This window comes from Protomyctophum parallelum (assembly GCF_964188405.1).
Source record: "Protomyctophum parallelum genome assembly, chromosome: 5".
Lineage (NCBI taxonomy): Eukaryota > Metazoa > Chordata > Actinopteri > Myctophiformes > Myctophidae > Protomyctophum > Protomyctophum parallelum.
This window is the reverse complement of record NC_139702.1, coordinates 29,557,688-29,583,452: the sequence shown is the minus strand read 5'-3', so window position 1 is coordinate 29,583,452 and position 25,765 is coordinate 29,557,688. Positions and strand designations below refer to the sequence as shown.

The 25,765-nt window shown below is 44.3% G+C and overlaps 4 protein-coding genes across 4 annotated transcripts in view; 2 read left to right on the top strand and 2 right to left on the bottom strand.

The window, feature by feature from the left end:
* Positions 1–24, bottom strand: part of LOC310858306 (venom factor-like) — a gene marked incomplete at its 5' end in the record, with an annotated part of 61,807 nt that extends 61,783 nt beyond the window's left edge. Inside the window, one exon of the mRNA XM_083764413.1 lies at positions 17–24. Within this exon, the coding sequence (XP_083620539.1) occupies positions 17–24 (8 nt within the window). The remainder of the gene's footprint in view (positions 1–16) is intronic.
* Positions 25–3,598: 3,574 nt separating this feature from the next.
* Positions 3,599–13,041, bottom strand: yju2b (YJU2 splicing factor homolog B). The gene is made up of 10 exons (XM_083764991.1): positions 12,947–13,041; positions 11,562–11,608; positions 11,176–11,229; positions 10,961–11,043; positions 10,571–10,626; positions 9,912–9,972; positions 7,662–7,804; positions 5,999–6,171; positions 4,947–5,085; positions 3,599–4,263 (listed from the first exon to the last, which is right to left on the bottom strand). The coding sequence occupies exons 2-10, from the start codon at positions 11,562–11,564 to the stop codon at positions 3,713–3,715; spliced, it is 1,263 nt and encodes a 420-aa protein (XP_083621117.1). The 5' UTR covers positions 11,565–11,608; positions 12,947–13,041; the 3' UTR covers positions 3,599–3,712.
* Positions 13,042–13,349: 308 nt separating this feature from the next.
* LOC310858753 (transcription factor IIIA-like) lies at positions 13,350–16,236 on the top strand. The gene is made up of 2 exons (XM_083765005.1): positions 13,350–13,629; positions 14,031–16,236. Exons 1-2 carry the CDS (start codon positions 13,492–13,494, stop codon positions 15,042–15,044), a joined length of 1,152 nt encoding a protein of 383 aa, XP_083621131.1. The 5' UTR covers positions 13,350–13,491; the 3' UTR covers positions 15,045–16,236.
* Positions 16,237–23,117: 6,881 nt separating this feature from the next.
* LOC310858305 (neurturin) lies at positions 23,118–24,195 on the top strand (the record flags this gene model as incomplete). Its single annotated transcript, XM_083764412.1, has 3 exons — positions 23,118–23,158; positions 23,290–23,399; positions 23,720–24,195. 3 exons carry the CDS (start codon positions 23,118–23,120, stop codon positions 24,193–24,195), a joined length of 627 nt encoding a protein of 208 aa, XP_083620538.1.
* Positions 24,196–25,765: the final 1,570 nt, after the last annotated feature.

The window sequence follows — 25,765 nt, the reverse complement described above, 5'->3', positions numbered from 1 at the left end:
GTGTTGAAGCACCCACCAAGTCATGCTGACTGCTCTTGTGAACTATGGCCAGTCAAACAGTCTGCTAATATACAGACCTTCCCTCGCTTACCCAACACACACACACACACACACACACACACACACACACACACACACACACACACACACACACACACACACACACACACACACACACACACACACACACACACACACACACACACACACACACACACACACAACCACAGGAGCTGGACCAAGCAGGATGCAAATTAGGACAGTAGGATTATATGGTTGTTAGACAACATCCACAGCTCAGTGATGACACCTTGTGGCCGCCCTTTGTAAGTGTTCCTGTCCCCAAGTCAACTCCAAAAAGACACGCATACAGACATAACTAGGAGTCAAAAGTTTATTTCCTTTTGACTGAATATATACCTTTTTCCAAAATTAGTTCTAGTCGCAACTGAAAAACGTTGAGTAAATTCAGTAGGGAATACATTTACATATTTCCTCAAAGGTGGTCATAATGGTATGAGATTAAGGATTCCATGGATTTAACAAGTCAACGGTCCTTTGCATGGAGGCGAATGGGGGGGGGGGGGGGGGGGGGGGGGAAGAGTCATATACTCCATCGCATGATGACAACGTCGCTTGCCGATGTTAATACGTGCCCCCATATTGAGACATCGTGACTGCGGGAAGGAGGATGACTGAGTTAAGCAGTCACACCTGGCCTGAGTCAAACTAGAACTGGACTCAAGAGCTGGGTGTGGCTGCGCACCTGTTGTGCATGGACTTGATCAAAGGCACAACAGGTTAAATCAGTCACCTCCACAAACACTCAGGAGAGAGCCTCTGTCCGGACAGTGGAGAGCCATCTGCTCTCCTGGGTAAACCAATATTGTGAAGTTGTGATGCTTTCAAATGGTTGGCTTAAGAGGAACAAAAACAGCCTACTTGAGAACAACTGCCTGTGTCGTGTCCTTCCGTGCCCTGGGTAGTGTCATACTTCAGTAGTTTTAGACATGCACCTGCAACAGGCGGTGGCAGGGAGCAGCAGTCGGTTTGATGGGCCCGCCATGATGGAAAGGCCTGCGAAGAGGCGGGCCCAAGGATCCTCCCTCTGGAGCGCATCTGTGGCGCTGCACAGCCCTGTGGTGGACCGAGACCTCAACAAGACCCGACAGGAAGGCAGCCAACTCACTGACAAACTGCAGAAGACTGAAGCCAAGGAGCTGGCCCAGCTGCAGAGCAGCCAGCAGGCTCTGGACCAGCAGTTGAACCAGACCAGAAGCAAACTGAGCCAGGAGCTCCAACAGGCCAAGACAAGAGTCCAGTCGACTGCAGGCCGAACTGGAGAAAGATGTCCGTCCAGAAGTCTCAGTTGGATAGGGAGTTGGAGGAGCACTGAGTGTTCAGGCAGGCCAGGCCAGGGAACAGGATCTCCGGCACAAGATGGAGGAGCATGTGTCAAGCCTGGAGGGGGAGAAGGCCGGTCTGCTGAGCACTGTGGACTCCCTGAAGGGAGAGCTCCTCATCAAGAGCATCGACCTAGAGGAGAAGAGCCACCAGTATGAACAGCTGCAGTCTGAGCTGTCCGAGGCCCGACACAAACACTCCAAAGACCTGGACAATGTCCGCTTGCAAGTCACACAGCTTGAGGCACAGGTGAGAGATGTGGAGGTCCGTCTGGCCCAGGAGGTCGTCCGGGCAGAGCAGGCAGAGAGGTCCACCTCGCAGCTCCAGGTGGTGTGTGAGCTGGTCTGCTCCAAAGACCAGCTGATAGACATGAGCCAGTCAGAGATCACACAGCTCCGAGACAGACTCACCCAACAAGAGGAACAATACAGCAGGCTGAGTGAAGAGAAGGCCGCACAGAGGTGTTTGAGAGAAGAGCTGCAGGGGCAGGTTCAGACCCTGACCTCCACCAAGGAGGAGCAGAGGAGAGCCCTGGAGGCCTCCTCCGAAAGCCTCAGACACCTGGAGGAGGAGCTCAGAGTGCTGCAGGAGCAAGCCCAGGAGAAGACCAGGGAGGCTGAGGCCACCTCAGAAAGTCTCAGACGGATGGAAGTGGAGCTCAGAGCACTGCAGGAGCGGAAGAACAGGGAGGCGAAGGAGAACATCTCGGCTTTAGAGAAACTCCAAGCCCAGCTCGAGCTCAAGGTTCAGCAGATGAAGGAAGAGGCGGAGTGGTGTCAGATTACATACACTGCCCTGAGGAGTGAGCTGGACACGGTCAACCAGGCCTTCACTGACCTCCAGAAGTCTAAAGACACTCTGGAGACAACCCTGATGGAGAAATGTAGCCTGATGTCCGCTCTGGAGGCTCAGTTAGCAGAAAGCCAGACCCAGAGGTCTGCCATGGAGGCCCAGGTGGAGGAGTCAGGCCCAGGTTTCTGTCATGGAGTCGCGGCTATTAGATGGCCTCGAGTCTCACGTTGTCACTGCCAGAGAGGACCAAGAGTCCAGAGTCCAACGTAGCGACGTTCTCCTGCTTCAGGAGATTTTAAATGAAATAAAATGTGACAGTGTAGTCACTACCCAGGAAGGACACGACACAGGCAGTTGTTCTCAAGTAGGCTGTTTTATTCCTCTTAAGCCAGGGCATAACCATTTGAAAGCATCACAACTTCACAATATTGGCTCTCTCCTGAGTGTTTGTGGAGATGACTGATTTAACCTGTTGTGGCTTGATCAAGGACATGCACAACAGGTGCGCAGCCACACCCAGCTCTGAGTCCAGTTCTAGTTTGACTCAGGCCAGGTGTGACTGCTTAACTCAGTCATCCTCCTTCCCACAGTGACATACCGTATTCATTAATATTATAATAGTCAACTCACTGAAATGTTATCTCCTCGTTTTGAGAGATTGGAGTAAGAGACAACAGCTCATGTTTTTGTGATCATGTTTGACAGCTTATGAAAATAACATGTTTTCAGCAAAGATGGCAAAGCTGTTGCAGAGCGCAAGTAAACAATACAGGGTATAATAACGGTGTGGCGTCCATGTGGATCTAAAACTACCAAGTGACCATTTTACTAAATCAAAGGTCATCGAGTCGCCTCGCATTCCAGTTCAGATCTGCTGCTGTACCAATCAATTGAAGTTATGGGGAAATTAACTGGGAAAGGAAATGGGTATGCCACCTTCTGAAAAACGGGAACTAGTTATGTCTATATTTGGGCCAAATTACATCCTCCACTGACTTCCAGTATTACATTAATAAAAGAAAGTTTTAAAAAGTTAAATAGTTTTTTTTTTTAAGTAAAAAAAAATGTGAAAAACATTTGGAGTCGATTCCTTGGCCCTCTGGGCAGAATGCACAAGGCATGTGGAGCATGATCTGTCCAGTGGTTGGTGAGATAATTAAGCCCTAGACACACCACAACTTTTCTAGAAAAAATCTAAGACAGTCCTTACAGTCGGATGGGTCCTTAATAAAAGGGACATGATGTTTGTTGCATAAATGCAAGAGTAAGAAAGTAGTACTATAGTTCATCATCTATGCATGTAAGAAGATTTTCACCACTTTTCCACTGGACCAAAAGGAGACGTAGACCATGACCACACTAAGTATGCCGTCAATGTGGAGACAACGCCACCCGGATCTTTTGTGGGGGTTTTTTGCATTGCAATTTACGTCAATTCATTCACATTTCACAAACCAACTACAGATTAACTAATTTGCTGTTAATAGCTAAAGATTGGACAGGGAGACCAACTACTTTATTGACTGGAGTCTGACTCAGAGTCACTGCAGTATGCCGCCAGTGACGTGAGGCTACCCAAACTACCGTTGAGCTCCTTTGAGTTCACAGAATCCTGTGTTCGATCAAGTCCTCCGTCGTCCTCGTCCGCCGCGGTGTTCTCTCGCGTCTCTTTGTTATCAACACCGTTATTTGCGCTAGTCACCTCCTGTCCCGAGTGGAGCCGCGCAACGCCTGCACTCGCTCCTCCTCCGTCTTGCCCTCGCAGCTCAGAGGCCGCCACACCCGCCAGCCCCCCGACAGCTCCTCCGGGGGCCGACTTCCTGCGAACGACGGCCTCCGCACAGGTTTCAGGTCTGTTGTGTTTTTCGGTGCGTCTGCGGATGAGGGGAGAGGAGGTCGACGACGGGCCCAGGGCTTTGGCCACGGCCGCTTCTTTCCCCTGCAGGCCTAGCTTGTGGAGGAGACTGCTGGCGGCGCCGCCCGGTGCGGCGGAGGAGGGTGAGGGTGACGTGAACCAGGAGCGAGAGGAGATCTCCCTCCGTTTGATGTGCTTCTTGTCCTCGTAGGCTGTAGGAGGAGCAGACAGGGAGAGGTTGAAGTCAACTGCAATGTGAACATTTATAGTGACAACTAACAAGCAAAACTTTTCAATCCAAAATGGAGGACCAAAAACCTAGGGAGAAGCCAAAACTACTAGTAACTGGTGTACTAACCATGGTATTACTGTGCTTAACTGACCAGCCAACTGGCCTGAACCGAACCCCACAGAGGATCTACAGTAGGTTGTATCGTCAAGAGGAAGGTGTGAGACATAAGACTGAACAATACAAATTAATTTACGGCTGTTATCATAACACCTTACGGCTTCCATAACACCTCAACAGTGCCACAGGCTGATCACCTCCATGCCACGCACCATTGATGAAATAATTTGTTTAAAAGTAGTTTAACTGCATACATTAATTTACCTTTCAGATGGTCGACATTTCTCGTTTAAAAAAACATTCTTTAGTGGTCTCGTAAAATATTCAAATTCATTGATAGGATTTTTTTGATTTTCATGAGCTGTACGCCATAATCATCTAGATTTTTTTTAAAGGTTTTAAATACTTCACTTTATGCACAATGAATTGAGAATATATGAAAGTTTCACGTTTCGAATTATATTACGGAAGAAAATGAACTTTTACACAATATTCTAATTCATTGAGATGGACCTGTGTGTGTGTGTGTGTGTGTCCATTCCTTACAGTCAGGGGCCTGGTAGGTGAGCAGCGCTGCCAGTCTCTTGTCCTCGTCCTTCTCGGGCAGCAGAGGGATGGAAAGGTTGGTCCTCTTCCTCACGGCCGTGTCCAGTTCCTCCTGCTCCGCCTGCACCTTCTTCTCCGTCTGCAACGCCAGTCAGTCAGTGAACAACCAACCGTCAGTTCACTTCACTGAGCAATGCTCTCGTCCACTATACACTGAATCAGTCAGTTCAGTTCACTGAGCAATGCTCTCGTCCACTATACACTGAATCAGTCAGTTCAGTTCACTGAGCAATGTTCTCATCCACTATACACTGAATCAGTCAGTTCAGTTCACTGACCATGACCAATGCTCTCATCCACTATACACTGAATCGGTCAGTGAACAACGAACAGTCAGTTCAGTTCACTGAGCAATGTTCTCATCCACTATACACTGAATCAGTCAGTTCAGTTCACTGAGCAATGTTCTCATCCACTATACACTGAATCAGTCAGTTCAGTTCACTGACCATGACCAATGCTCTCATCCACTACACACTGAATCGGTCAGTGAACAACGAATAGTCAGTTCAGTTCACTGAGCAATGTTCTCATCCACTATACACTGAATCAGTCAGTTCAGTTCACTGACCAATGCTCTCATCCACTATACACTGAATCGCTCAGTGAACAACGAACGGTCAGTTCAGTTCACTGAGCAATGAAAAATGAAAAATCTGGGGGTCCCTGATTCATGTATCTCTCAGCTCAGGAGTGGTTAGCTTGAAAAACGATGATGACCCCTGCACTGACTCCCTGCATCTTATATAATCTCTGTTGCATTTCTGCATTGCACAATGGGAGGGCAATTGTTACAGTCACCGTTACGTTGTTGAAGTTCATTATGAATTGTATTAAGAAAAAAGCCCCACCCCACCCCACCCAAACAATGTGCTGAAATTAATGTGATCGCTATGCTTTTGCAGATAATACCTTCTTCAGTAACCACTTTTTAGGCTTAATTACTATCACTATTACTCGTGACTTACAAGAAATAAATAATTGTGCAGTACCCTAAACTTCCTGCGGAGGGTGCTGTTAAGCTGGAAGTCCTCCTTCCAGGCAGACCTGTGGTCCTGGATCTCTGACAGTGAAGGCAAAGCCTTCTTCAGCTTCTCCTTGTCTTTCCCACCGTGGTCCAGCTTGTACATGGCGTCCGTCTCCAGCTTCTCTTTCTCTGCCCGCTCTGGCCACAGGGAGAGAGCAGAGGGAAGGAGATGCGGGGGTTGATTAAATTAAGGATAAACACAAGAATTTAATGAGACTGACCCCACTGTAGACTTCATCTACAGTGTAGAATATACATGAAGAGTGGTGTATATATATTTTTTTAAATAACAAATTTGAATCCCACGATTTTGTAACCCATTTTTCACCCTGTGCCAATGGATACCGGAGAACTCGCCAGTTTACCAAGTCGCCACGGCGGAAATTCTTCATCATTATGCTAACATGCTGTCTTCATCAGTGTAGTATGTCACTCAAAGTTAAGTTCATTTCCAAAGTGATAAAATTATTTTGTGCAATTAAATAGTCAGCTAGATGATAATAAAAAGGTGAGTATGTGCATACCAATGATATATATATGAAGTATAGGCCTACCATTTCAGGAATTGTGTACTAATTAATTACATTGTTTCGGTACTTTGATGTTTAAACTTTTAGCATTCCTACTTTCTCTAGTGTTAACTCTAAACAACTATCCCCTCTCTCTCTCTCAATTCAATGCAATTTAAATGAAGGTGAAGTAAAACTAAAATGCACTAAATGGCGGCGAGTTGGTAAACTGGCGAGTTCTCCGGATACCGTGCCAATTGCCTAAGCTGTAATACTGGGCGCTTCTCTCCTTCTGCCAACCTGGGGAGAGCCCAAAACTGAGCTCATGAGGAGTGAGCAGGCCGCTTTTTATCACCAGACAGTCACAGGGGGAAATGTCCCTGGTAGGACGTAGCGCATGGAAGGAACACGTTATTCCAAACCAGTTCCTTTCCCCTCCATCAGGCTGATCAGGGGGAGGCAGTTTAGAGACTGCATGGTTTTTTTAGGGTACCTACCCTAGGGGACACGGGGATAACATGCCGAGTCCACACAGAAAGGCCCTTTCAACAACCCCGCCTAGGGTATGAGCACTGATGATACGGAGGAGAGAACACAGCGTCCCCTGCAGCAATCGAACCTGGGACCTTCTAGTGGTGAGGCGACAGTGCTACCGAGTCCCGACTGCGCCACTGTGTAGATTCTACACCACTCTTTTGTCGGAAGAGGTCTCTTCTCTCCCCTGCAATCTACTATGGAGTCTGGCCAGGATAGAGTATAGAATGCTAGTTAGGATCAGAGGAGCACTCACTATGTTGCTCTGAGTTTTACACAGACACGGTTTGTCCCTTTGTGTAATTGTGAAAAATATTTTGGGTTAATAAAACCCCTGCTTTGCCACCTTTAGCTTTACCTGGTTCTTCACAACTCCTATTATAAATAATAGACAATACAGGACCGCAAAAATTACAGTATGTGACATCTATTTTGTGCGCAGCGTGGCTTGCCCTTCTCCACAGAACAATGCTAAGCTGGGGATGTACGCGCAAGCCCTTAAACTCACTCAGACAGCCAAAGGGTGACGGGGTGAGAGAGAGAAGAGCAAGACAGACATGAATGAAGGCAGACTGTATAATGCACCTGTGGTGAGGATCTGTTCGTTGTCAGCCATGTCCCAGCGCTCCTCCTTCCGGTTGGCTCCGATCACTATGACGTAGTCACAGGTGGCCGGGTCCGTCTGCATCTCGATGTAGTTAACACACAGGTGGCACTTCATCCTGAATCTGGTGCAGAGCAAAACAGAAGGCAGCGATCTAGCAAAGTGGTTCCCCAAAGTGGGGTCCGGGTGGTGACCCCCAGGGGTCCTTGAGGAAGTTCCAGGCGGGGGTCCCCAAGCTAAATGATAGTTTGGAACCAAATGGACCCTTATGGGGTCTGTGACTCAGAGTGTACAAACGGAACCAAACGGCCCTAATGGGTCCATTTGGGTCCATTTGTACACGCTCAGAGTCAAATTAACATTGATTTTACAATATAAATTGGGGTCCTAGAGATAGAAATGCCATTAAATGGGGGTCCGTAGACTAAGCATGTCAAACTGGGGGTCGTTGATATTAAACGGGTCAGTTTAGGTAAATGAAGTAAAGCAATATCAAAAATAGTGATAGTAATTAAGCCTAAAAAGTGGTTACTGAAGAAGGTATTATCTGCAAAAACATAGCGATCACATTAAATTCAGCACATTGGTTGGGTGGGGTGTTATGTGGCCGTGGGGGATTTTCTCTTAATAAAATTAATTAATTAAACAAGGTCCTCGAGGCACATCCCACTGGGAGGAGACCCCGGGGCAGACCAAGGCGCAGTTGAGGAAACACATCGACTCACTGGCCTTGGAACGTCTCGGAATCCCTCAGGAGGAAGTCACTAATGTTGCTCTGGAGAGGGAAGTCTGGAGCACTCTGGTGGAGCTGTTGCCCCCGCGACCCGACTACGGATAAGCGGTTGAAGATGGATGGATGGAGGTTTCGCTTACATATACTCTCGTTTTATTGCCAACGTGGATTCCGTTGATAGAGATTACAATGATAGAGATTCTCCAGTTACAATTAGCTGTGGGGCTGAATCAACACAGTGACCATACTGGTGCATGGGCTGTCACAACTCACAACTACAAAATATAAGTTGACGATGAATTGTCATACCAATAATTGCGAATTAACGATTTGTGCTTTTTTGCATTGGACATTGGAACATATGAATTAATATGAATTATCAAATGGGACAGCTGGACCCTGTGAAAGCTGTTGGCTGTTTTGATTATGTTTGATAATAAATATATATAGAGCTGAGGCTATCATATCTATATATATATATTTATTAGTAGGTTTTTAGCAGGTACTAGGTTATAGGAGGAGTGCCTATTATGTTGCCTGGTACTGGTTGTTGCTTCTGTCCCCTGCAGGTGCTGAGCATTGTTGTCCCTAATGTGTTGCCGTCCTGAGGAGGGCCTGGCTTGGAGCCTGATCAGCCCTCGGATTGGTCCTGTGGCAGCTCAGGCCTTGCTTCCTGGACTATAAAGCTCACTCTCTGTCTGGACTTCGGGGTGGGAACACTGCTGCGTGTGGTGTGGGAGCACTCCAGCGTGTGGCCTTCCCTCCAGCCGACTGCTTATGTGTTTCATGTCAGGTTTAGTTGTAGTTCCATTTGTCTGTGTGTTAGGTTGTGTCGTTTGTTCATCAGTCATGTAAGTCATTCCATAATTCTGGGCTCACAGAGCCATTCTGTCCATCATTTGTCATGCACTAAGCCACTTTGTAACTTATTCTGAATTGAGTATTAAAGCAGATACTCTTTTATGAGCCGTGTTGTTCTTTTATACATGTTACGGGCAGTAAAACCCCTAGACTTGAACCGTTTCGTAACACCAACGTGGATTCCGTTGATAGAGATTACAATGATAGAGATTCTCCAGTTACAATTAGCTGTGGGGCTGAATCAACACAGTGACCATACTGGTGCATGGGCTGTCACAACTCACAACTACAAAATATAAGTTGACGATGAATTGTCATACCAATAATTGCGAATTAACGATTTGTGCTTTTTTGCATTGGACATTGGAACATATGAATTAATATGAATTATCAAATGTCCGACATATTTAATAATTGTATTAAAGCAGATGTCCAAGCTTACACTTTGTGACTCATTGTAAGCTTGTAGATCTGCTATTTCTGCGTTTTTCAACTATTTTGATCAATGAGAAAGCTGAGCAGCAGTGGGAAAAGAGATGCCAGTTCAGTGTTATCTCTTCTTGTGATGTCAGTCTAGAATAGAAGAACTTGAACGGAATAACTATTTGCTGGAGATCTAACCAATTCAGTTGATTACCTGTAAATTGGCGTGGAGTAGTACATCCCCACTTTCTTCTTCTCAGCATTGTATCGCACCCCTGTAAAGACAAAAAACAAACCCAGGCGTTATGACTATGAAATGTTTACGCGATAATGCACGATGAGGTGCCGCAATAAAGGTTAACGAGAGACATGGGGTGGGTTCTTGTAATTGTAATGGCCACCTAACAACGGAAAAAGAGAGCCACTGACGTATAAAACCTCATGGTCGCAGGCTAACACTCACACAATCACGGTTAGCATAGTTACATTTATCTCAGTTTGTAAACATGAACTGGCACTAAACACAAATGTCATTACATATTACAAAATGTCGGATATGAGTGAGGCTGGAAAACAGTACACATTTCAAATAACCAACTTAACGGCTGTATGCCTCTTCCAACAAGTTGTGGTTTGGATTGGATCCTCAGACATTGAAGGAATTTATGAAGGCAAAATGTGAAGTCCCGTGACCTTGACCATTGACAACCAAAATCAAATAATTTCATCCTCGTTGCCGAGTGGATGTTTGTACAAAATTTGAAGAAGTTCCTGAGATTTATTGGATGGAAGGCCCCTGTCTCGGCCATCACCAAATAGTCCTCCAGAGATTAGGTATGGATGAATAGGTCACACTTCTTTTTAACAACATACCCATGCCAATGTGATTCTTACAGCCGTCACACCAGATATTGTAGGGCATCTCAAACCTAAATGCAAACAGATAGTCAACATATTAGTTAGGGGTGGGACGATTCACTTACCTCCCGATTCGATAAGGTATCGATACCTAGGGTGCCGATTCCATTTATATTGTGATTCTTAAATATATTGCGATTCAATTCGATATAGTGATTTATTATTTCTTTCCCAAGTTAATTTGCTTACACCAGAACATTTAAAAAAAAACAATCTAAACAATATAGACCATGAAAAGTTCAATCATACACTTCAATGCAGCCAGATAACGTCTGTCAGTCTGACATGAAACAAATAAATCATTTTGTGGTGTTAAAAATACTGGTGCATGCATGTTTTACCGACCTGATAATAAGAATGCCCTGTGACAGCTTCTTCGCCCTCTCTCGAAGGGGATGGGTTCCATGGTATCCATTGAGGGAGCCATGCTAGAGACGACAGCAATGACGGAGGTATAAAGATGAGTTACGGTCTTTAAAATAATTTACCGGTAAATGTTAAGATGCTGTCTGTACCGTAGTGATCAGCTCTTCTGGCCTATATAGGATGACGACACTCACCTTAACCGGATCAAAATCCGGAGGGTAGTAGTGGTTTTGTCCTTTTCTTTCACCCTGTTAAGAAAAAATAATAATTAAAAATAAATTAAGAGAAGACATTCTCTTTGAAAACATTTGCTGCAGATTACATTTTAATCTATACTTACATCGCATGGTTGATTGACAAATATAATTAAATAGGTGTGAGCCTAAAGTGACATCTATGAGGCCATTGGGCCACGACATTGATTGATTACTTTATTAGTCAGAAATGTAAACAGCACATGTTATAGCAAGACAAAGATGAAAGGATAACACAAAAAGTCCCGGAGACTTGTTTCCATTGTGGTCCTATGCAATTCATCAACATAGCATACAAAATTCCAAAAAGATATTATCTTACTCACCATACTGACACCTGTTTGTCCACACACTAGTGGTGGATTCTTTCAACCTGATGAAACAGAAAAGGATCACATTTTGATTCTTGTAGTTGTAGACAGTAGGTTGTGATGGATATGTTGTTACGTGACTAACCTTTGATCGATATTCTTTGATCGATTGATTGAATACTTAATTAACCCATTCTGTACGGGAACCCCTTTTGGGGATCTACAAGCTCATAGCGCGCCACCGAGTGGCGCGCTACGAGCTTGTAGGTCTGCTATTTTTGAAAAATCGTGAAAATGCGGCACAAATCTTTGAACATATATTCTTTCAGAAGACTTTTTTTTAAATTATTTCGACGTCAGGCCTAAATGGGTTAATATTAACAGTCTGCAAATAGTACAGTGGTTCGATTATACAACGGTGCTACAAGGATAACACAAAAAGCCTTGGGGGCTTATTTCCATTGTGTTCCTGTGTATTCAATTCATAGAGACATTTAAAGACATACAATAATATATCCTAGACATCATCAACACTATAGTAGCAATAAAACATAATATGTACAATACTCGATAACATATGATAAAGTCTTGATCCAAGGCTACTACGTAAAACGACAGGATGATACTACACAGAATCTCCTTGTCCTGGGTCGCCTTCCCCATTAGCTGCTAAAATCTTCTACAATTGTGTGTGTGTAATATGATAAATGTATATATCATTATCCTAGGATTCGATTCTGATGTCAGAATCGATTAAATATATCGACTCTAATGTCAGAATCGATAAAATAAATCTACAAGAGTCTAATTCTTAGGCTATAAAACCATATCATATCCCTAGAATGGCCGTGATGTGTGTATTTGGAATACATTAATTTAAATGTAATATCACAGCCATTCTAGGAGTCCTAGTAAAATATCAGCCATTCTAGGGCTAACTTGGGTCTAACTTGTGTCTAGCCATGGTTCATGACTCATGATAATCATCATGGCAGTCATGTTTCAGGGCTAACTTGGGTCTAGCCCCACAAGTCAGAACCCAATGGTACTGAAGTTTCTGACATTTTTGAGACCCACGAATCGATTGGGCTGACCCAGGGGGTGACGAGAGGGGCTAACTTGGGTCGTCCTTAGCCCCTCTCGGAACCCCGTGGGTCAGCCCAATCGATTCGTCCCGAACCGGACTACTGGGTCTCCAAAATGTCAGAAACTTCAGTACCATTGGGTTCTGACTTGTAGGGCTAGGTCGTCCTGTGTGCAGCAAGCAACAGACTGTGTGACGCCATTTAACGTTACGACTCAGTCATACAAACACGCTTTAAATGTCACGTCAGAAACATGTATGCGTTCAGTATGCTGTGGTTCCCACGGGCTCAATCGCAAACAATACAAATACTCACAAATGATCTTATTCGTCTTGCAGATAACAACAACAACCCTGCTATGTCGCCTTCTTCTTCTTCCTCTGTGTACAGTGTTACTGTTATTGTTCCCCCCAGATATTTGGGCTCTGGTTCCCCCATAGAGTTAGGGTTCCCCGCATTCACCACTCTGCCATTCACCACATAAATGGAGAAGCCTGGCTGTAGCCCATAGTTATATAAGATACCAGTCGCCGCGAATTAGAATAAAATTTATATTTACCTAACAAGTATTCCATGAAATACTTAAAATAAGGAATACAATAATGAATAAACATCAGATAAACATAGACCGGTTGCTTATTTCTCTCAAAATCTGGCAACACTGGTCACATGACACGAGTGGGCACTGGATTGCGCGGCGCTGACGTCTCGACTGAACGGAAGTTGTGATGCTGTACTTACAATATTATCTATGGCGGTACTTACAGTGTTTGGGAAAGAAAGCGTGGCCCAAGCACAGAGCTAGAGTTCAAAACGCAACCGCATTTCGATGAAAATAGTGTTGCCACCCGCTCAGAAAGATGGCCGCCAGACAAGAAGAAGAAAAACACAAACGATTCATCTGCTCGTTTCCAGACTGCGAGGCGGCCTACAACAAACAGTGGAAGCTGGACGCGCACATGTGCAAACACACCGGGGTGAAACCGTACACGTGTGAGGTGAGGCTGTGATGTTTTTCCGTAGATTCTTGTTTGTCTTTAAATGTTTCTATGAATTGAATACACGGAACCCCAAAAGAGCCATATAGAGGGTATGTGCGTGACATCATCATCAAACCCGGAAGTTATGCAGGAATGCCGCCTAAGTGGCATCCAAACAGAAAAGTCCTGTCTGATTGCATTAAATAACGTTAAACAATGTTAAACTCACTTTGCATGTTGCTTTGCCACTCGATTTGCCACTCGATGTGCCATTATCGCATGCGCATACCCTCTATTATTTTCTTGGGTTACCCTTTTTAGCATCGTTTTGTATGGAACTGTACTGTACCCCCCCCCCCCCTCTATCTATCTCTATCTATCTATTACAAACGTAATAAAGTATTAAATCAATCAAATAGATGGTGAACGACTGCAGCATGTCCTTCTGTACCCAATACCACCTGGCGAGGCACCAGCTCAGTCACAGTGGAGAGAGACCTTTCCAGTGCACCCACGATGGCTGCGAAGACACCTTCACCACCAACTCCAACCTGCAGAGGCACATCGGTCGCAGTCACGGCAGCGGCAACGACAGCGGCAACGACAGAGAACAGAAAACGTACGCGTGTAACTTCACAGGCTGCGGACTCGTGTTCAGGAAGCACAATCAGCTCAAGTCCCACAAGTGTGAGCAACACACCCAAGAGCCCCCATATCAGTGCACCTTTGAAGGCTGCCAGATGCGTTTCACCTTCCCCAACAAGCTGAAGCGCCACGAGAAGGTCCACAGGGGCTACCCTTGTGCGGAACAAGGGTGCTCCTTCCAGGGAAAGACTTGGAGCGAGTACCAGAAGCACAAGAAGGACTTGCACAGGGACTTCCTGCAGTGTGACCAGTGTGACAAGGTGTTCCGCGACTCCTGGTTCTTGCAGCAGCACCAGCGGATCCACTCTGAGGTGCGGCAGGTGCTGAAGTGTCCCAGGGATGGCTGCGACCGGTCCTTCACCACGTCTTTCAACCTGCAGAGCCACATAAGCTCCTTCCACGAAGAGCTGCGTGTCTTCGCCTGCTCCCACGAAGGCTGTGAGAAAACATTTGCCATGAAGCAAAGTCTGCAGCGCCACAGTGTCGCCCATGATCCCGAGCGGAAGAAGCTGAAAAAGCCCCGGCCCAAAAAACATCTCGCGTCCAGGCTTAGTGGCTACAAACCACCAAAAAAGAAAGCGGTTGGCAACAACAAGTCTAAAAAAAGCAGCCGCCCAGTCCCAGACCCAGCAGCACACACGTCCAAATGTGCGTCTGAACACGGCGAGAAGACGCGTCCACCTGGGGCTGTTGAACTGGTGTCTCTGCTACACGACACGTCCTTATTGCACAGCCCAGTCCTGGAGACGAATGTTTCCAATGGACTTGCTGCAGTGGTTCCTGTGTAGAGAGCCTGTTGGTCGGGCCAATTTGTCTTTTTGCAAATGACCCGAAGCAATGTAATTGTCCTACAGTATTATTGAGTTGTTTAGGCTGTGGAGTCTGTCTGTAACTGCTTTGTTTTGTCCAATAATTTATAAAAAATGTCATAGCGTCGTCACCTTCTTAAAATAATGGCCTTTGCTTTTCAGAAAACAGGGGGGAGTCACATTGGGGAGTCACATGGTCTTTGACTTCCATTATACTACTGGGGGGAACAGCGGAACAGGTTCGCAGTTCGATCCCAAGCTCCCCCAGAGTTAGTACGCTGAAATGTGTGTATGAATGGGTGTAATGCACAATCTATCATAGATCTTTACATAGATTATCTATGTAAAGCGCTTTTGGATTTAAAAAAGCGTTATATAAATACCACCATTTATTGCCTTTAAGGATAATAGGCAATTTTATCAAAGGTGGCCAGTGTCATCAAGCACTGATTTAGGCAGCATTTTCCTCAAACAAAATGATTGGACCATTATTTTAAGAAGGTGATATGCTCTCTGGTCTCCATCTCCATCTGCATGTTCTCATAGATTGGTGGCATTCTGCAATAGGCCAATCTTGTATTGTAATTTGGTAGTCTTCTCCATGCGTTCAAGCTCAGGCTGCTGATTCTGAATGATCTTGTGCCTCTTTTTTCTTCTTCTGAACTGAATCCAGTAATATCAACATACATTTGAATGAATGTTTGCACGACTGTATGAAGTGGAGATGCTTAAAGTCTTTGAGCTTTAACTGCATATCAGGGAAAAACGTATCGGGCTGTGAACCGAAATGTAATGTACACAACAGGAACTTATGGGCAAGTGGCTTATAAATTAAGCTTGATTCAGCGAATGTGCAAACCTTAAATTCACTCAAATGGACTGATCTGTATTGGTTGATGTCAGAGCGCATGTTAGCGTTTGTTTTTGTTTGAATTTGAAGTCAATAGACTGAGACAGCAATTTGAAGTGGTTAAAGTCAAACCTCTGCAGAAGGTTGAAGGAGAATATGGTAGTGTGTTTGACCTTCAGCTTGTTCTATGTATCTACTTTTGGTAATATCACCAGGTCCAGAGTTGTGTTCTTTATTTAAAATACATATATTTTCAGTATATTTTTCAAGTATGTTCTAGCCATTTGCCATATTTCTTGCAAATAAAACAAATGTGCATTATGTTTAAATTGGCTCATGTGACTGTGAATTAAATGGTCACTGTAGGGAAATCATATTCAAACAACTAATCTAATTCAATGGTTCTCACGGTGGACCTTATGGAGTTTGAATGCTGTAACTGAGTGTAAAAATGGGTTGCATTTAAGTTAAACTGAGGATTTTACATTGTACACACTACATTGGGCTTCTAGAGATAAGAAAAATAATACAAAGAATCACACCCATGTGAAGTGAGGGGCGCTTTACCAACCCATATCTTTTTGTTTTCTAAAATTTTTATCCCACGATTTTGTAACCCAGTTTTTCTTTTTCACCCAGTGCCAATTATCTAATGTAATCCTGGGCGCTACACTTCCTCTGCCAACCTGGGGGGGGGGGGGCAGCGGACTGACCTCATGCCTCCTTCTATGCATGAGGAGTCCAAGCTGCTTCTTTTCACCTGACCGAGGGGAATTTCCCCGGCCATACTCAGCACGTGGAAGGGACATGTTATTCAGACCAGTTCCTTTCCCCTCCATCAGGCACCCCGGCTGGCCAGGGGGAGGTAGTTTTAGAGACCAGGATGACCCATATCATCTTACATCATCGCGATCAAACATAACATATGTCGATTTGCTCAGTGACAGACAAAACTAAATTAAACTCTGTTCATTGTTAATGGCATTTCATGTTTGTGTTAGTGACAAAACAAACATTAGGCTCTGTCCATTGTCAATGGTTTGTCTAGACAAGACAAACATTAAACCTGCATATAGGAGGGGCTAGCGCCCCTCAAAAATAAAAATGAGGGTCTCAGCCTAATATAAATGGTTGTCTTTCAAAATGAAAAATGTTCAGTCACTGATCAAGACTAGGTGATGTAACATGGAAGGACAGAGGTGATTGTGTTCTGATTTACGCTGTAAACATGAGCTGCTCAGGGCGAGTTTGAGATTCCGAGGCTAAATCCCCTCAGAATTCTTCCCGTTACAGGAAGACTGTTCTCAACATTCTTGCCCGGCGCAGCTCAGACAAACCCTATATGGACTGGCCAGCTTACCTCTGAATGCACAGTAGTCCTCATATAATCAATATTTATATATATATATATATGACTTGCATCATTACACAGTACAGAAATGGCACCATCAAATGTGACACTTTGTAATTTAAAAAATAATGTATTTTTGGCCAGTGATATGTGCATCACAATGTATGAATTGGCCTTACAATTGTCATGCGACATTTTGGTCAATGTACTTTATCTGCTGTATTATATCCTCAGATTCTGGAATCCATCAGTATACCCATCACTCCACTTAACATGCTTATACTGTAATAATCTTAAATCAAACGTTTGAGAAACAGTCATTAGTAATGTGGATATGATGACAAAGCAGGTAGAGGTGTTCATTGTTTGTGAGTGTCATCAGCTATAACATTCTGAAATGGTGTCACTTAACCCATGCTATGTTTCTATGTCAGTCGTTCTTCGATTTTTCAAAAATAGCAGACCTACAAGCTCGTAGCGCGCCACTCTATGAGCTTGTAGATCTGCTATTTTTCAATAGCTAAAGCACAACATAATGCAAACACAAAAACACAAAAAGGGGTTCCTGCTCAAAATGGGTTAACTGTAATGCTGTCTTTAAGACTAGGGAAATAAATATTCTACATTTTAACACAATCAATGCCCAGACGATGCCTACAGTAGTCTCACTTCACAATACCAATATATTGCCCAGCTCAATTTCCTACATTGGTTTTGCCATTTTCAAAAAATATATATACATTTCATGTCTATTTTTACCACTCCAGTGTGATGTTTGGCTTCTAGTTGGTCTACATTTAGCCCTACCTGGATCCCTGCCTGGACTCGAGCACTGCACTGCCTCCGAGGAGGGAGACAGACAGAATTCCTCACGATCAAAGAGCTATACTGCCAAGTCTACACATTATAACTCTTCTTTATTTTTAGCACAGTCTCCGTTCCTGATCCAACCTCTGCCATTTATAGGCTGTGCTATTACACACAATTGATCGTGGGTTATTTGAGAGTTGTATATGGGTATTAGAAATAATAATAATAATTTTCATACTGAAGTTAAAGGATTTTCTTTTTTTCTAACTGCAGGAGCAGGACATCATTGGCCTTGAAAAAGCAATACTAGTATCACTGCGTGGATATTAGTCTTGCGTCCCTCTCAGTATTAGATTTATTTCTGCAATGTCCCGCCCCATATTTGCATACTGGGCCCTGGTTGTTTATAGCGTGGTTCTAAAGACGAATCTGGTTGGCTCGTCACCACTTCGGCCGTGAAGTCCTTCTACAATTGAGAGCAGCCAGACTTAATCTGCCAGGGGCAATGTGCATTGTAAAGGCAGATGAAGGCTGCAGCTACACGAGGCTATAGGACATCATAACATGACAATGTGCAACATCTTTCTGTCTGAACATGCCGGAATTTGCACCAGTCTGAGTAACATGTGATATTCACAGTGTGCGTGAGAAAACCCAAATCATCAGTATATTATATACATATATTATAATAAATAAATCTCAAGTATATCTAGATATATTGCAGTGGGATCATGGGATGCTTTGCTGAGTACCATGTGAACATTGTACCTTCCTGACCTTCCTAGTTACACATTCACACAGGGTGAGGGATATTGTTGTATTTGTATTTTTGTGATTCACTTTCACTGTCTGGCCGTTCTCAGTCAGTCTGGGGAATTGAACCAATGATGTATATATTGACATTTTATTTCCTTTAGAGGATAGCCCCTTGAGATGTATCATCTCGTTTTAGAGGGGGTCCTCGGGCACAACACAATGAATACAGTACATAGACAAAACAATACATTAAACATGTCGACACAGAACAATACACTTACATCAACAAAACCAAGATGCTCTCCAAACTACTCAAACACTACATCAACACCAGAAGCAACTGCACTGAAACACCTAACAAAATACTAATAGTGATAATAATTAAAATAATTAAAAAAAAAAGTAGGATACTGAACATAAGATGCTTCTCTAGCCTTTGGGGTTTCAGTTCATTGTCCCTTGTTGAGTTGCTGTCCAATGTGTGCATCGTGTGGCCAATTTCTGCCCAGTAGGGTTGCTATTGGGCATAGATTTCTTATCTCCATATTTCATTCTTAAATGTTTTATTTTATTTTTCACATTTACACACACTTATGAGCTTGTAGATATTTTATTTTGTAAAAAAAAAAAACAGCAACAGCACAGCCTGGGTAATTAAGAATTGTGGTAAGTGCTGAGATCATCATTTGACAGTAAATATGATGTTACTCCACATCAGCAATCCATCTCCCAGTACAGGGGTTTAGTGCATAGTAAAGGTGATAGACTCCCTCATTGCTAGGCTGACAGGCAGGCAGGAAGTCATAGAGGTAGATGGTAGATTTTTTACTTGTTTATAAAGCTCTCAATGGTCGGGCGACCATTGAGAGCTTTATAAACAAGTAGACCTACAATAATTTCAAAAACATTCCTAAAAACAACTGGGAGCCAATGACAATTATGTAGTGAAGCTAAAACTGAAGTAATACGTTCTCTCATCTTAGTTTTAGTAAACTAAAACTCTGGCTGCCTCAGTTTGAACAAGTTGTAGTCTGTCAGTTGTTTTCTTTGGTAGGCCAGAAACAAGTGCATTGCAGTAGAGAGAAAACAGAAGTGTGGATCGACAGATAAGCACTAAATGATGTATTCAAATTAAATTCTAATCAATAATAAACTGTTCTTTACTGTAGTAATGACATGGGATAGTCTGTCTATATATGGTTTTTTTTTTTACAAATATTAACAAATGAAAAAATATAAAATTAAACAATATAAAATTACATACTACATTGGACAACCTGTCAGCAACGATATACTTCCCTGTCTTGACAGCACTTCCACGGTAGACGGAAAGAAGGAAAAAAAGAAAAGTGCCGTTAACATTCCTCATCGTTTTACCATAAATGATGCAGAATTCTTTCCATTCTTCTCTTCTGACAACTCTAAATTCCGGGGCCGTTTCCCGGTGCCAAATTCCAAGAGGACTGCATACACTGTATTCCTTCCTCCCTCTCCTTGTTTCATCTTTTCCCCGTTCCCATCATCCTTCACCTGTGTCTTATGGGAGGTGGAAGGAATGTGTCAGGGCCTATAACCCCCCCCCCCCCCTCCCCGCTCACACAGACATGCTCCCGTTGTCTGTGAGGATTACTGGAAGGTCAGTGTGTGTGAGTTCCAGAAGCTCCCTGAGGCCCCTTTGTCATGTCTGCCTCTCATCTGAGAAGAGTATAGAATCAAGCAGTGGTCATCATCATTTGTTTGCTACGCCATGTTCATCTGTAAAATTGTGATGACCAATTGGGGGGGGGGGGGGTGGGGGTAGACATGAAATGTATATATTTGTAGGAATGTAGGAAATAAAGCTGGGCAATATATTGGTATTGTGAAGTGAGACTACTGTAGGCATCGTCTGGGCATTGATTGTGTTAAAATGTAGAATATTTATTTTCCTAGTCTTAAAGACAGCATTACAGTTAAGTGACACCATTTCAGAATGTTATAGCTGATGACACTCACACAAAACAATGAACACCTCTACCTGCTTATGGTCATCATATCCACATTACTAACTGATTGTTTCTCAAACGTTTGATTTAAAATTATTACAGTAAGCATGTTAAGTGGAGTGATGTGTATACTGATGGATTCCAGAGGATCTGAGGATATAACACAGCCGATAAAGTACATTGACCAAAATGTTGCATGACAGATTTGTAATCCCTGAGGCCCTGGCTTTGTCATGTCTGCCTCTCATCTGAGAAGAGTAGAATCAAACAGTGGTCATCATCATTGTTTTGCTACGCCATGTTCATCTGTAAAATTGTGATGACCAATTGGGGGGGGGGGGGGGGGATTAAGTACCTTGCTCAAGGGCATCCTCCCTACAAGCTTGCAGATCAGCTATTTGACAATGTATTGTATATATAGGGTTTAACGGTTAACCAGAGACATTCTGATCACAAGGAGGTTCAGTGTGCCTCACTCAAGAAGAGCACTCAAATAATAGATTGACAATCCGTCCTTTAGGGATTAAAATCCTGTGGAGGTCTGAACACGTGTTAGTCTGCTCTAAATGGTAAATGGTGCATTTAGCACTTTTATCCAAAGCGCTTTAACATACATTGTGCATTACATTCACCCATTTCACACGCCCATTCTCACACCGATGGCAGAGGAAACCATGCAAGACACCAACCTGCTCATCGGGAGCAAATAGGGCTTCAGTGACTTGCTCAAGGACACTTCGACACTTACTCTGGGGGGGAGCCTATGGGTTTATATCCAGCCTGCTGTTCTACCGGCCACTCTACCCCCTGATTCACTGCCGCCCTACATGCTTACGGCAGGTCTATGGCCAACCTGACCTCTAATGTGCTTCATACAGAATGAATACATCAAAATCACCAGACAACTTACCACAGTATAACCAGCTTCACGCCCCACTGACTGTCAGGCCTCCAACATTAGCCCAGCCACACACAGCCGCAGCATTCCGTTGACAGCTTCTCCTGCAGCGATGGGAGTTATCCAGGAAAGCCATGTCCTTGTGGTTGGTGTATATATATAGACCATTAATATAAATAAACTAAAGTAGAGCATTATAAAGTGCATAACAAACACATAATATGCGGTGGATACAGAATGACTTATTGGTCGAGCATACCGCTAGATCATTCTGTCTGAATATAGTGGTAGTACCTCTTGCTAAAAGTAATAAGGAGGTAGGATCTTTCTTGTTTAAAGTTTAAATAATAATAAGAAAATCTGAGACATTTTCAATAAAACGTCTTTCTTATACCTGTGGTGTGCGGGCTCCATCCACTATCTATTAAAGTTGAAAGTAAGACATCATTAAATTCCATATGCTGTCAAAATGTTTTGTTTAATCCTGAAACAATATGATCTATAAGTTCAAGAAACATCCACTCTTTAAACCAGTGTGAAGCTTTTGGTGGATAGGCTTAAAGTACCACTGCTTCTCTGGGAAATGACTAGTTTCTAGAATAGCCTATTCTCAATTGAGGTCACAGAGCATGCGTTCTACAGTACAATGTGAAATGTTATTTCCTTTATGTACTTTGTGAGTCTGAGTATTGTCACAATACAGTATATCCAGATATGGTCAGAAGAGGACATGCGGAATATGATATTTGGAAAGGCAAAAATTCCTTTCCTTTGTCTTCATCCTTAATAGTCTGAGCTAAGTGTTAGTCATTTGTTCGACCATCGTTTGACCAGCTCACCGATACAGCGCTGTTCCATGGAAAAGTACAGCGTCCTTGAATTCTTTACCTACTTACTTCTGCCGGTATATATACATGTTACATAACAACATATTCTACATATCCTACATGTCTGATGAAAATCCCCCAATTTATGGACGAGCTACTGAATGCTGCCTCCTTCTGAAGGTTAAGTCACCTATTGGAATGGTGGAATGTCTGCTGAGCTGAACTAGGCCCTGTTGGGTTTTTTTCCTTCATTGTTCTCATTCTGTCTCTTCACCCCCGTCTTACCACCCGCTCCAATTCTTTTACCAGTTTGCGCCTTGCTTTCATGTCTCCTATACAGTGACCAGTCTGGCACATTTGTATACTGTGGGTATGTACTGTTACTGTACATTATACCACAATTAGCCGTGACGGTTATCAGTGCCAACCTAGCATCATAGTGGTCCACAGAGCCCGCCCTACCATCGGAATCCATCTTGCATGGGCCAAAAAGCGACTGGAAAAACATCTGGGGTTCAAGCTACTCAAGCATTATGATTTACACCAATTAGACAATCCTATCATGACAAACCAAAATGCCGCATCAAACACCCCGCCTGCCCTCCCCCACGCTCAGGTGAGGGTGTTAGTCGGTTGGCAAGGAACGGGTTAGTACCTCTCCCCCCCCCCCCTCTTGGAGGGCTATATATCGGAGGTTGTGACTCGTCTGCATCTCAGCATCACTCGTACTAACGTGCATTTCCCGAGCGACGGTGCAGACAAAGAGCAGACACTGGAGATGAGGTCCTCGCTGAAGCTGATTCTGTTGCTGCTTTGTGTTCAGAGAGGAGCGGGCCACTGGATAAGATCATTGCTCGGTAAGTGGGGGGTCATGACCTTCGGGATACAGTAAAAAGTTAATTTATGTCTTAACTTTTTAGAATTACGTGGTTGTGACGACTCCGGATCTTAGAATTTGGACGACGGCTACTAAAATATGTTTCCGAGCTTCATTCTGAAAGAGATTGAATAATCTGCCGGTTATGTGTTTTATTTCTGAACTTAAGTGTTGACATGAACATGCCATCGTTTAACTGAACGTGGAAGAATATAGAAGGGGGGCTGCTTTTGGTAACTGTCACTTCATTGCATTACGTTTATAAAGTTGTTTTAAATATTTAACTCTGTTCTATTCTAGATCAACGGAGAGACGCAGCTTCTCCGATCGGGGATGAAACTCGTGGCCAGGCCCCCGAGGACGACACCCAGCAGGGGCAGAGCTTGGGAGTTGGACAATCGCCACACCGCCAATCACCGAGCCGCTCGCGGCGTTCGTCCCCCTCCTCCTCGGAGACCCCGCACTGCAGCCTGCGCTCCATCCTGCTGCGGGTCCGAGACCTGGGGCTGGGCTACGACTCGGACGAGACCGTCCTCTTCAAGTACTGCAGCGGCGCGTGTCCCCGCGTGCCCTCCAACCACGACCTCACCCTCAGCAACCTGCTGCAGACCGGCGTCCTCCCCCACCCGGCGGCGCCCGAGGACCTCCTGGGGTGGCGCGGCAGCGCGCCCTGCTGCCGGCCCACCCGCCACGAGGACATGGCCTTCCTGGACAACTCCCATCACTGGCACAAGGTGGAGAAGCTCTCGGCGGCCGGCTGCAGCTGTGTGGGCTAGCGAGGGGGTTAAGGAGACGCTTTAGGAGATACTTTGAGAGGCGATTCACACTGAGAGGGACTGAATCCCGTTTCATTGGAACCGTTTCCGAAATACGGTCGCCTGGTCCCCGATGGCCATGATTCAGATTGGCCGAGATTCAACAGCAGCACCCGGGCGGGTACACTTGCATAACACACTTTAATCCTCCAGATGGCGGTGTGCTCGATGGCTGGCGCGCCCGGACACTGACCATCAACTCGACATTGTATCTCCAATAAATCCAGACACACTGCATTGCATTGCCTCTTTGTGCCGTTATACTACTTCACTGTCAGCCTGCCTGCTATTCACTGTGTCAAGTCAGTTCTGTGCTCCAGTGTCGTGTTTGATAATAGTTTGCTATGGATTCTCTTTTAGCATTATTATTATTATTTTGTTTTACTTTGGAAACTATGCCAAGCAAAGCCCAAGAGCCACGTGTAGTCCGCAGAATAAGATCAGCGCGTACTGCGGTGCCACGCGTATAGTACGCAGATTCAACAGGAGACGGGCGGCGTTGAGAAATGCGCTGGTGTTACGCGTCATGCAGCGTCTGTGTGGTTTTTGAGTGGTGCAACCACTCCAAGGAACAGCAATGTCCGTGTTCACCAATGTGTGTGCCTATGTATGTGTTGGTTCATGAGCACCAGTATGACTATGACTTCTGTGCCAGTAGGGGCGCTGTTGTGCCAGAAACAGAGAGAGAGAGATAGTATTAGTGCTGCACTGTTGCCTGCTAATGAGAGAGAGAGAGAGGAGAGGAGGGGGGGGGAGAGGGGAGTTGCACCACTCCGTTCACACAGGTGTGACGTTTTTGTTGACGCTTGGCTCGTCGACTAGAGATTATGTCACGTTCTAAATTAAAAAAAAAAAGTCCACTTCCTTCTTTAGGTATGCATGCATTCACATTGGAACGATCCGTATCTTCAACGGTCCAGAGACCCGCCCCCCATGCGGTCCTGGGGACGGTTGGGCGATCCGCTCCCGGGAACGGTACGCATCATTCCCACTACCACAACATCTGCCAAGTGGTCCCAAATGCGCAACCCGGGACCATAGTGTGAATCGCCCCCTGAGAGGCAATAAGAAGGAGCTGGGGGCGGAGCAGGCATTTTTCTAATGTTTGTAAAGGCTTTTTGACCCAATATCTTGTTTTAATGTCTCCATTTGCTGAGTGTGGAGCAGAATGAGTAGAATTGAACACGACATTACAAGAATTACTTGACTTTGGCATTGAATAAGCTCAGAATTAAAAGAAACTACTTTGAAGTCATTTGCTAATCAGATATAGTTTATTTGTCCTCGAGGAGGACATTATTTGACACAAAGTAATTGTGTGCTGCTTTGCCATTCAAACAAAGTTTGCAATGATCAGCAATGTATTTATGTAAAATAAGCTATTTATTTATTTGACAACATTCCTTTGTGGTATTGTTTAACTTATTTTGTGATATGCCCTATACGTATGTGTATACAGTTACTAATAAAGACAATCTAATTTAACAAATCAAACAAATTAGTTTATTTTAAAATAATGTGTTGACGGCAT